Source organism: Eufriesea mexicana, unplaced genomic scaffold (assembly GCF_001483705.2).
Source record: "Eufriesea mexicana isolate 0111107269 unplaced genomic scaffold, ASM148370v2 scaffold320, whole genome shotgun sequence".
NCBI classification, from domain to species: domain Eukaryota; kingdom Metazoa; phylum Arthropoda; class Insecta; order Hymenoptera; family Apidae; genus Eufriesea; species Eufriesea mexicana.
The window spans coordinates 579195-589522 of record NW_016908532.1 but is presented as its reverse complement, the minus strand read 5'-3'; the positions used below and the strand labels follow the sequence as shown (position 1 = coordinate 589522).

At 37.9% G+C, this 10328-nt stretch overlaps 1 protein-coding gene across 2 annotated transcripts; it reads left to right on the top strand.

The window, feature by feature from the left end:
- The first annotated feature begins 1257 nt into the window (after positions 1 to 1257).
- LOC108545167 (low-density lipoprotein receptor 1) lies at positions 1258 to 4324 on the top strand. 2 transcript variants are annotated; one of them, XM_017896644.1, is made up of 4 exons: positions 1258 to 1524; positions 2274 to 2488; positions 2793 to 3074; positions 3858 to 4324. In XM_017896644.1, exons 1-4 carry the CDS (start codon positions 1277 to 1279, stop codon positions 4295 to 4297), a joined length of 1185 nt encoding a protein of 394 aa, XP_017752133.1. In that variant the 5' UTR covers positions 1258 to 1276; the 3' UTR covers positions 4298 to 4324. The 2 variants fall into 2 exon arrangements, with proteins under 2 accessions (XP_017752133.1, XP_017752135.1); XM_017896646.1 differs by having other exon boundaries at positions 1450 to 1516; positions 2222 to 2488.
- Positions 4325 to 10328: the final 6004 nt, after the last annotated feature.

The window sequence follows — 10328 nt, the reverse complement described above, 5'->3', positions numbered from 1 at the left end:
GAAGAGCGAGTAGCGTCCAATCCAAAGCTGAAACTGGGTCAACATTTGCTCGCCAATCTGAGAAAAGAACGAAATACGTCCGCAAGAACAGACCGCCTCTGCGATGTCGAACGAGACCCAACCAGATGGCCTCTCAATGTCGATCCGAAACTTCGATGTTTTTGATCCGATTTGGAAATTCTCACCCAAAACGTTCCCTTGTCTCGCAATCAACTACCGGAAATTTTTCCGAACGGTTAAATTTGCTGTTCGCTATTTCAAACGCCAATTAAATTTTGCCTGATTCGATATTGCAATTTTTTGCTTTCCTTAAACAAAGATTTATTATTCAGAATTCCATGGCGAGTGCAAATTTGAATGATATACTGAAAGTGAAAATTTTTTGTGAAATAGCAGCGAGAATAATATTACGAAATTTAACAAAATGCGAAGTTATATAAACTCTCCAGAGGGTGTGACGTAACGCGATATTATCTTGTACTCGTAAACCGTAGGTTATGTAATCAGTGGCTCAATAATTCAATTAGATATAAACAGGTAAGTACAAGAATAGTGGGTATATTACTGCTTTCATCTCCCTCTCGAGTTTAACCAGTAAAATAAACTCGTAAAATCTTCATGAATTATTAAATTTGAACGTGTATACTTTGCATATTCCGCGACGTCACCGTCGAATTAAATTGCACGATGTGCATGTGCCCATGCGACGATTTATTTTTCGAGTAGTTGCGAACAGGTACACTGATGTATCGTGTCTACCAATTTCCTTCATTGATACATCTGAAACGGCCAGAATTAAACATTCTGGAAAAACAATTCAATTTACTACTCGTGGTTCGAAAAAACAAAAACAAACTCTAAAAAGAACACAGGTTTGTTATAAAAATATAATGATTATTATTGAAAAATAAAAATTTCTATACGTCCAGGTTAAATTGAAACAGAGAGCACGGTTCGGTTTTTCTTTCATTTCGATTTGCGTGTGAAAATTATTTCACTCGATCCAAACACGTTTATTTTTGTAACATCCGGCGTACAAACATTTCTCTTACGTTCCTTTGAATTAACGTTGTTCGTAGGAACAGAGCAAAATCGGTGATTGCGAACGATGAAAATAATATTCTACGCGCTTTTACATTTCTACGTGTTCCGTGTGTTCCGCACGACGGAACGAATGGCACTGGCAATTACGACAGCTCTGGCGGAGACGACCGAGCGCGCCACGGAAAGAACCGAAGAGCATGAAGAGGAGCAGAAGGAAATTGAGGCCGTGCCGATGACGGAACAGGTTATGGATCCTAACATAAAAATAACGGACGTGCCGGACGTGGAAGAAGCCACTGCAGACTGGGATGCGAACTGGGACGGGAACAAGGTTATACGAGATATCGCCTATTATATTCGGGCACACAAATTTCAAGACTATGACCGCCGGTATTACAAGCATCCCGAGGATTCGTTGAGCAAACTTTACGAGGAATTTCCGAAACCACCTCTAAGGTCTTTACATTGGGAAGTGCGTAGGTAATAAAATTTGATCCGATTCGGTAATCATTATTAATTCGAAACTCGAATCGCTCGAAATATGCTCGAATATCAAGCTTTGATAAAATAGCATTGAATAAGTTGTCGATGTTTGGTAATACGTCTTGGCCCCTTAGTGGAAATTCTAGCCACGAAGCGAATATAATTTATAGGTTATAACATGTAATCAAATTTATATTTATAGATAAATAGGTTATCTGACGTATATTTTTGTGGAAATTTTTAAAGAATAATCCAATTTATGGACTTTTGAGTATTAGCTTCGAGTGTGGCTGCTTACATTATACAGTAGGATAAATCGAATTATTCCAAGTATAAATAAATCTATTACACGCATTGCATATTCATTGGCCACAAATAAATATGTCGTACAACGATCGATGTTCGGACATGACTTTTACGAGTTCGTGTAACGTATAACATCATTCGGATACGAAACAACAGTGTTATCGTATTCGTCGTTACTTGTTGCTGGTTGAAGTAAATTATTTTCTATCATTCGTTCTACACGCTAAAAAAATTTGTCGATTTATTCCGTTGGAAGCATGCGTAATTGGAAAATCAATTAACAACGAATGGTTGGCATTTTCGTTTAATCTCAGTTCGTTTGAATCCGACACGTGTACCAATTAATCGTTTTAAAATATCTAGTGGTAAAAACGAAAATCTGACCTAGGATGAAAAGCTGGAAAAGTGTCGATAACGATGACGTGGATCATTCTGCGCAGACACTGCGAGGCGAGTTTCGTCGAATGCCTGAAATATTTGGAAAGGATCATTAAGCAAACTGCCCTGAAGCGAGAGGATGACACTGTCACGGTCATGAAAGAACAGAAATGGAATCTTGTCGACAATGCCAAACAAGTTCTAGCCGCTCAAAAGGACTGTCAGGTGGCTCAGAGGCGTGACAATCTAACCATGCCTCCCTTTCAAGGTCCAATAGGTAAGTACCATGCTTCCCCGAGACCCTTCTAACAAGAAAGGAAAGTCAATGATCTATACCCTAAAAGAATTCTCTCAGGGAAGACATTTTTTATTTTTTTGTTTCCCGACCTTCGATAACTTCGTTCCGAAATGTCCCACTTTCATCCTTCATGGAACTTCAAACTGTTCTGGTAGAATTGCGAAGGTTTATCGACTGGTCAAGAAACTCGATTACCAAAACGGTCAAAACGAGAACGTATTTATCTTGTAGGTTATTCTCGTCGACATGCAGATCAAATAAAGAGAAGAAAATTTTGTCTTAGAACGGTTCCAGTGGCGCACTACGGTGAGTTACTACATGTGCTGGTACACGATGCTCGGCGTCCCAGAATTGAGCATTTTCGGGGAGACCTGCGATAACCACGCCAACTGCCAGGTCGAATCGGGGACCGGGAACGAGGATCCGAGAGCCGATGATACGGAACCATATGCCTGCGCTCTTTATAGTTTCTGTCCGGATCATTGTTGTCCCATGAAGCGCATCCGGGGCATGACGGATTGCCATCAGTCGCCGCTCAATCCTTGTTACGCTGAGAACCCACCGGGTGCGTAGGAATCACCTTACACTCCTGCCATAAGAGGATTGCCGCCGTTTTGGATCCCTGGTGCTCGGGCTAATTTCCTGCGAGATATTGCATTACTTCGCTCGTCAAAGGCATTGTTATCGCGCCTCACGCTCACCACGAGATGTTTATTAATTAACCACTTAATTCCAGTTTCTTCGCTGTAATTCAAGATTAATAACGTTTTATTTTTGTAATTATTTAGAAAGCAAGGACGTTTCCGGTTTCGATGACTTTTAAATATGTTGTGGCACTGATCATGAGGATTGAATTGGGAAAAAAGAAAATTAAGAAGAAAAATGATCCTATTATCTGTACTGTTGTCATCATAATGGCGTCCAGCTGCTTAATACCTAAACTAACTCTGTTGGATTAGAATTTCAATGTATAATAATGGTAACGTTTTTTTTTTTCCTTTTTTTTTAATATACATGTGTAAGAAAATGTTGTTTCGATTTTTACAGCATATTTAAAAATCATCGGAATTGAAAACACTTTTTTCCTTTAAACAGTTTATGTTGCTATTTGAATTGCCCTCATTATTGTTATCCTATTAATTTCTTTCTTCATTTCTTCTATTTAAATAAGGTGTACAAGAAATCTATTTGTAAGAGTATGTTGTTACGCAAGTGTAATTATTACCAGTTCAAACATCACCTTATGGACTAATGATTTATACGATTTTTTGCATTATGGTTACATGGATCAAATTACTGACCCATTTGTTGACCCTCTGATAAATTTTCTTTTTGTGGCTTTTTATAGCGTCCAGAGAATGTACGCTGAATCGGCAAGAGAATCAGGATTTCCTTAGCTTGGCGGCGAATAAGATCAACATCAGTTGCGAGTGTCAAGAATCTGGCTACGAATGGTCTTCCATGTTCAGCCTTTGCGTCGATGTGAACGAATGCAATCGCGGTGAACACGGTTGCTCGTTGGAAAATGGAGAATCATGCATGAACTTGCCCGGTGGTTACGAATGTGTTTGCAGATTTGGCTACGTTTACGATTCCGAACGAAGGACGTGTGTCTTCAGCAAGGAGATTGCAGAAATGTTGGTTGGAGAAAAGGAGGAGCCGAATGTCACGGAAACAAAGAGCATCATCGAAAGAATCGTCAAAACAATCGCGAGATCGCCTAGTGATCGCTATATAATTAATGATGCAATTCTTTTTATCGCGATCGTCGTTGGTTTTTGTTATTAGATAAGATGCGATGAACTACAATAAACATACGCCTTTAATAATTACAAGCATCAGAGCAAAATGACTGAGCTAAGATCTTTGATTTTTCTGATTACCTAGAAGTTTGTAGTTACGTTAATTTTTATATAACAATGAATTGTTTTCGTTATAAGACTTTAATTATTCTTACTATTATTTGAGCATAATATATTTATATATTTGTATATTATAAATTAATAGTTATAATAGGTTCCTTTACTTAGTTCTAGATTTTCTGTATAACGCATGACATAATTAATTGTAGTAGGTTATTAAATGTTAAAGAGCTGATAAAGAATAATAATTGTTGTTATACTAGTTGTAATGAGACTCCAGTGAAAACCCTGTTTAGATTTGCATAGTGAAAGAAAAAGAGAAGAAAATAAAAGTATGTAAATTTTTCTTGAAAGAAAAATTATGCAACAGTATAATTCTTTCTTGAAAGAAAAATTATGTAACAGTATAAATATTTCATTTATAATGAAAGGAAAGAAAGATTAATAATGTTCTCTAATATTCTACTGCCTGTATTTTAAACTACCGATTAATATCAGCATTTGTATGATTCTAGTTATTAAAGCGTATTATTATAGTTCAGAAAATGGCTAGATACTTACAGCAAGATGTAAGGCCGAAATTTGTATCCGTAACAATTCAAATTTTAATCTTGCCGTGTAATAGCGCGATTCCATGTGTTCCCAACGCTATCGCGGCTGGATCCTCTAGACGGTTATTTGCTCTGCCAAGGGAAAAAACAATATTCTCTCGTGGTTCACGGCATTTAGCATAGTAATAGCGGATAAGAATGCTACAGAGTAAATAGAAACCTCTAACACATCTTCTGTTCTGTAAAAATTGCAATTAAACAACTGTCTTGGTGATTCAATGAATTTTTATTTCCAAACATATTTTATATCTAACTTGAGCGAATGATTTAATTCTAATGAGTATACTTTCGTACTAGATTTATCGTGAAATTTATCACGAATTGAAGATCCTTAAAGTACGAATCCGAGGTACATAAACTTAGCATTTAAAGTGTGGGTTTCCCTGTAGGTTTGCCCTTATTTTTCTCCAGAGAAACGATTCACGACAGAAATCCAATTTTCCTTACGTACTCAATTTAGACAGTTAAGCGAACGTGGTTGTACCTCCAAGTGCTTGTACCAAATCTTATAAGAACTTCAGACGATCCATTTTACTGATCTTAATACATATATATCCCTTTGTTAAGTCAGAAAAGTTTATTCGATTCTGACAGAGCTCTACAGTTCGTAGATACCAAAATCATATTACCTTAACGAAAAATTTGTCTGATTTGGAACTAATACATCCAATCTGGTATAGAGAGTACCGCTACTTCGGACATTTAAGAAACCGTTATTAATTCTGTAAATACTAATCTCGCAAAATCTGAAATTTCGACGAGTTGAATAAACCTATTTACGAACTTGAGATATTCACGAAGTCGATATTAATTTTGTAAAATCTAAAATCATCCACTCAATTGTCTCGGTAGTTCCAGTTCATGAACTTTGGATATTTAAGGAGTCAATATTAATTTTGTGAAATCTAAAACCAGTCGTTATAACTGGTTCGGTAGTTGCAGTGTAAATAAGAGTCGAATCTGCAATCTCGACCGTGTAAATCTTGACCTCTAGTCAGAAGGGAAATCGTATCACGTGGACTTAACGTAGAGCGTTATTAGAAAGTCGTTCTAGGCGAGAAGGAGCTGCGAGTGGTGACTGTAAGGCAGTGCTAATGGTTCGGAAAAGCGATCTTTCAGTAGCAACTCTTATATCGCATTTTAGCCATTCAGAATGAATTCTACACCCAGGAAAGGAACATGCAGCATGGCGTGTGATAAAGTGATTTAACGTAGCGAGAGAGCACTTTAAGGAATTAGACTGATGATGCGTAGGAGGGCTTAAAGACGTCGTTACTTTTGTACGCTATTAGCCCTTTTCCGGCCTTTGAGCGCTTTCACTGGAAGCTGCTTAAAAAGACCCCGTTCATTTTTCTCGTAAACCGTCCCCAATGAAAAATCCAACGAAACCGAAACGCAATGATCTTCGAGAGATCGAGAACCACACTTTTATTCCTCAATTTTAACCGGATACATCGACCTTTCCACCTTTTCTCCTTCAAGTTGTTCTTCGAGAAATTCCTTAAACTTGACGGTAGTTTGTTCTTCCGTATCCAGCGTAGACCTAACTGTTTAAAAAGATTTAATTAAGACGAAGTACCTGTCCAGCTACTCACAAATTGCAATCTCTTCTGACATCCGCGTTTCCGAAAAGCTTCTTTTCGAATTTAATCATCGACTTTTACATCGTTTCCAGGTTATTAAAACATTAGCTATTCCTTTAAATCGTCTTATATCGATTGGGACTTTATATGAGCAAGAATCGTAAATAATAAAATTGTATTTTCTTCCAGTTGCTAGGAGCTGTAAAAGAAGAAAGGTAATTAGAGACAAGTTTGAAACAGTAATGTTGCTACAACCATTATTGAGATACAGAATGCAACAAAATGGTGGCGTACTCTGTAATTTTCAGAGTTTCTTGAAACTCCTGAGAGGATTACACATGTATGAGGCATCCCTTTAATCATAAACAAAAAATATTGGAGTTTACTCTTCTTTCTACAAATTTGAGCTGTCGATATGAAAAATGGATTCGATAAAATTATAGTACAGGTACGAAAAAATAGGTTAACGAGATTTTGTTTTATAATAAAAATTATTCTTTGCGTTACATCTAGAAGTGAAATAAATAAAAAGTATCGATATTTACGAAAATATTCCAAAAATAGTATTTGTTTCTCAATATTTTTATCAATTGTATCATATACTACTAACCTTTCCCTGTAAAAGGAAATTTGATCTACAATTGTATGATTATTCTTCGCTGAGATATATCGCTTTAAAGTTACTGAAGAAATACTGGAAATTCTAGATATTATTTTGTCACGCACAGTATTTTTCGCTTGTCCCAATCATATTCTAGAAGAAACTTAGTTCGTTGTACGCATGTTACGTGCAGACTTGTACGAAGCAACAGTTACGCGCCTTCGACTCGACCCAAGAGTGGTCACGTGATCGAAAATACCGAGAAAAATGGATCACCTCGATCAAATTGGAGCGCAATGTGTTTCCAGTTGTTTGTTACTACACAGTTCGTAATTACACCTTCGTGCGGTTAACACGCGACGCCGGTATTCCAAGCTAATAATTTGTAAATGTTTTCTTACTAAACAGCCACACGTAGCTCCATTTAAAATTCTAATTTTGCGTGCAATCTGCTGCCTGTGTGTCTTACCATGCTGCACTACTACATGGTTACCATACGCAATGTATTTGCGACTTAATAGCAGAGAATTAATATTTTTGGAAAATATTTTCCCATTCAATTTTCTATCTAAACTTCACGGTTTTTGTTCATTTTATTTTCTTTAGTTATTTTTAACAAACAAACCAACGATATATATGCACGAATATTTTTCCCTGGTTTAAAAAAATGGTAAAAACAAATTGTAATTAAAAGTATACCCTTTTAAATCACAACGATTTAAATCATTTTTATAACAGGGTAAAGCTTTCCCGTTCCATTCCATTCCATTCCGTTCCGTTCATTCGATTCTATTCCACCCCGTTCCGTTCCGTTCCGTTCAGTTACGACATTTCCTCTGTTGCACGGTTCGTACGGTAATTTCGCGTCGCATCGGAATGGTTATTAATTTACGGTAATTAACTCACGACCCGTTATACCGATTGATGTAATAATTTTGAGCGAGTCTCGTCGCCGTTGAAGCGTATCTACAGAAATATATATACAATGCCGTTTTTCGTGTTACTTCCTCACAATGATATCGGTAACCGTGACGTAATTATCGAGTCATGTAGCCGTGTCTCATAACCGATATCTGCACAATTCGATCAGTGTATCGCATGACTGTGCTGAATTTCAGACTCGATTATTATAAATGTTCGATTGAAACTGATAGATTTCCATACTTTCCATTCATTTTCGAATTCCTAAATTTAAATTTTCGTCTGTTCGAATCGCGTCACTTGGGCCGACGGAGATTTTGTAATCTTATTTGGTCTAAATTCGTGAAGCTACATTCTATTAAGTAGCAATCGATATCAACCCGGGTCCACCATCGGAATTGCTAATTCTGGAAGTGTTTACCGTAATTGCGATAGCGATCCTAAAACGAGTCATCGATTTTATATCGTATATCGTTCTATTCATAATTCTCAAACCGGCCGTTCGTATAAACATATACGATATATGAAACACCGGTTTCTTGACTTTGTATGCTATTCTAAGCATAAAATTCCAAATTCAAAAATTTTAATCTTATTTCGACGTTTCCGTACAGCCATGTTGTTGTCGACTAACTGCGCAGGCGTCAAAAGGTCCGAAACGAAAGGCGGAACTACATAGTACGTAAACACTAATAAATAATTTACGCAAATATTTTAGGCTTGCTATAACGTTCGATATAAAGGAAGACAAACTAAACGAGAGGAGTAAAAAACAAAGGAAAAGTATGAGAAGTGGAGAAAGTATACATGAATGTATGTAAACACTTACGTAATAGTGGAACGTGCGAGAAGATAACCTAAAATTCGACCGTACGTAAAGGACGTGAAAAACAACGTTGAAAGCAAAGTTCGTCAGAGTAGTGAGTTCGTCGAAGGGCACGGCAGAGTGGTGAGTGACGGGACGAAATACGATCGCGATGCAGATAAACATTGTCATCGATACGTAGACAGATATCGACGTTCCTTTATAACGAACGTATCTGTCAAAGCGACGACGCGAGTTTTACGCGGTAACGGCCACGCGTGGCTCGCGGTTTCTTTCAAATTGCCTCGATTTTGTATTCGCAAACAGCATAACTGGCACGTCCGAAGGCAGAGCGTGTTGGATAGGCTACCGTGCGGCGAAACATGCGGCCGCGGAAAAAATGTACATATGCATGGGTGGGAATAAAGCGAGAGGGAAAAAGTGGACGGTCGGTCGGATTGCGTTACAGGGAAATTGCGCATCGCTCGGCCAGAAAGGTGGAAAAACCTACCAGCTACCCAGCGTTTCCGTCCGCGAATTCTGTTTGTAATTATTCAGCGTCATGACGTCGATTCGCCGTGAATATATTAATGCCAGTCGGGCAACTTACTTCGCTCGACTCCGCCATTTTGTTGTTTAAATGCAAATTAAATGATTGTTTCATTACCCTGAAATCATGAACATAGAACGGTGAACCAATTCCACGGTTTGTCGTTTAGTATTCATTGGAAAAGTCATCGCTGATGTCATGTCTGCCATCCACTGGCTCTATTTCTCTGGATGACGTCGTGAACCGAAGATCCAAATGGAGGCCACACGAATCGCAATGTGAAAGTGTTGGGGTCACTGGTGCACGTTTTACAGTAAAATTCCATCGCATTCTGTTTTCCTTTTAACCTTTCTCTTTCTCTTTTTCCCTTTTTCTATAGTCACACGGAAAAATTTGTCCACAGTTTAAACGAAATAAACAAATATGCTGGATTTCGGTGTCCAACTACCAAACCTTATCGTTCAACGGAGAAATTGTTTGCAGAATGGAGAGTCTATGAAACCCTATTATCCGAGGTAACTTGTTATCCAAACTATTCCTTTTCCCAACAGGTTCTAATGAACGAAGTTCCAACAGGCTCCCTGCAACAATTGTCATTTCAACGAAATGAAAACACCGATAGAGACAATTTAAAAGGATATCGTTACGCTTGCGAAGTCGCCATTACGTATGCGTTAGAGCATTTGTAAGTGAATAAACACGTTACATCCAAACTTTTCCCGAGATATCGTAACCACTTGACGCGAATTCGATGTTGCTAGCAATCTTGGCGAATGTACCAGTAGTCTCATTTACATGGAGATGTCCCAACGTTTGTGAAGCGTCTGTGCACGATCAAGGAGCGTCCGTTCCTGGTTTGTCGTTGTTGGTCCGACTGCAATAACGG

Excerpts from the sequence above, each read along its gene's own strand:
- LOC108545167 (XM_017896644.1), top strand. The coding sequence starts at position 1,277 with ATGACGGAACAGGTTATGGATCCTAACATAAAAATAACGGACGTGCCG. Across the intron at positions 2,489-2,792 it reads TCCCTTTCAAGGTCCAATAG|AACGGTTCCAGTGGCGCACT; the intron begins GTAAGTACCATG and ends ATTTTGTCTTAG. Across the intron at positions 3,075-3,857 it reads TTACGCTGAGAACCCACCGG|CGTCCAGAGAATGTACGCTG; the intron begins GTGCGTAGGAAT and ends GGCTTTTTATAG.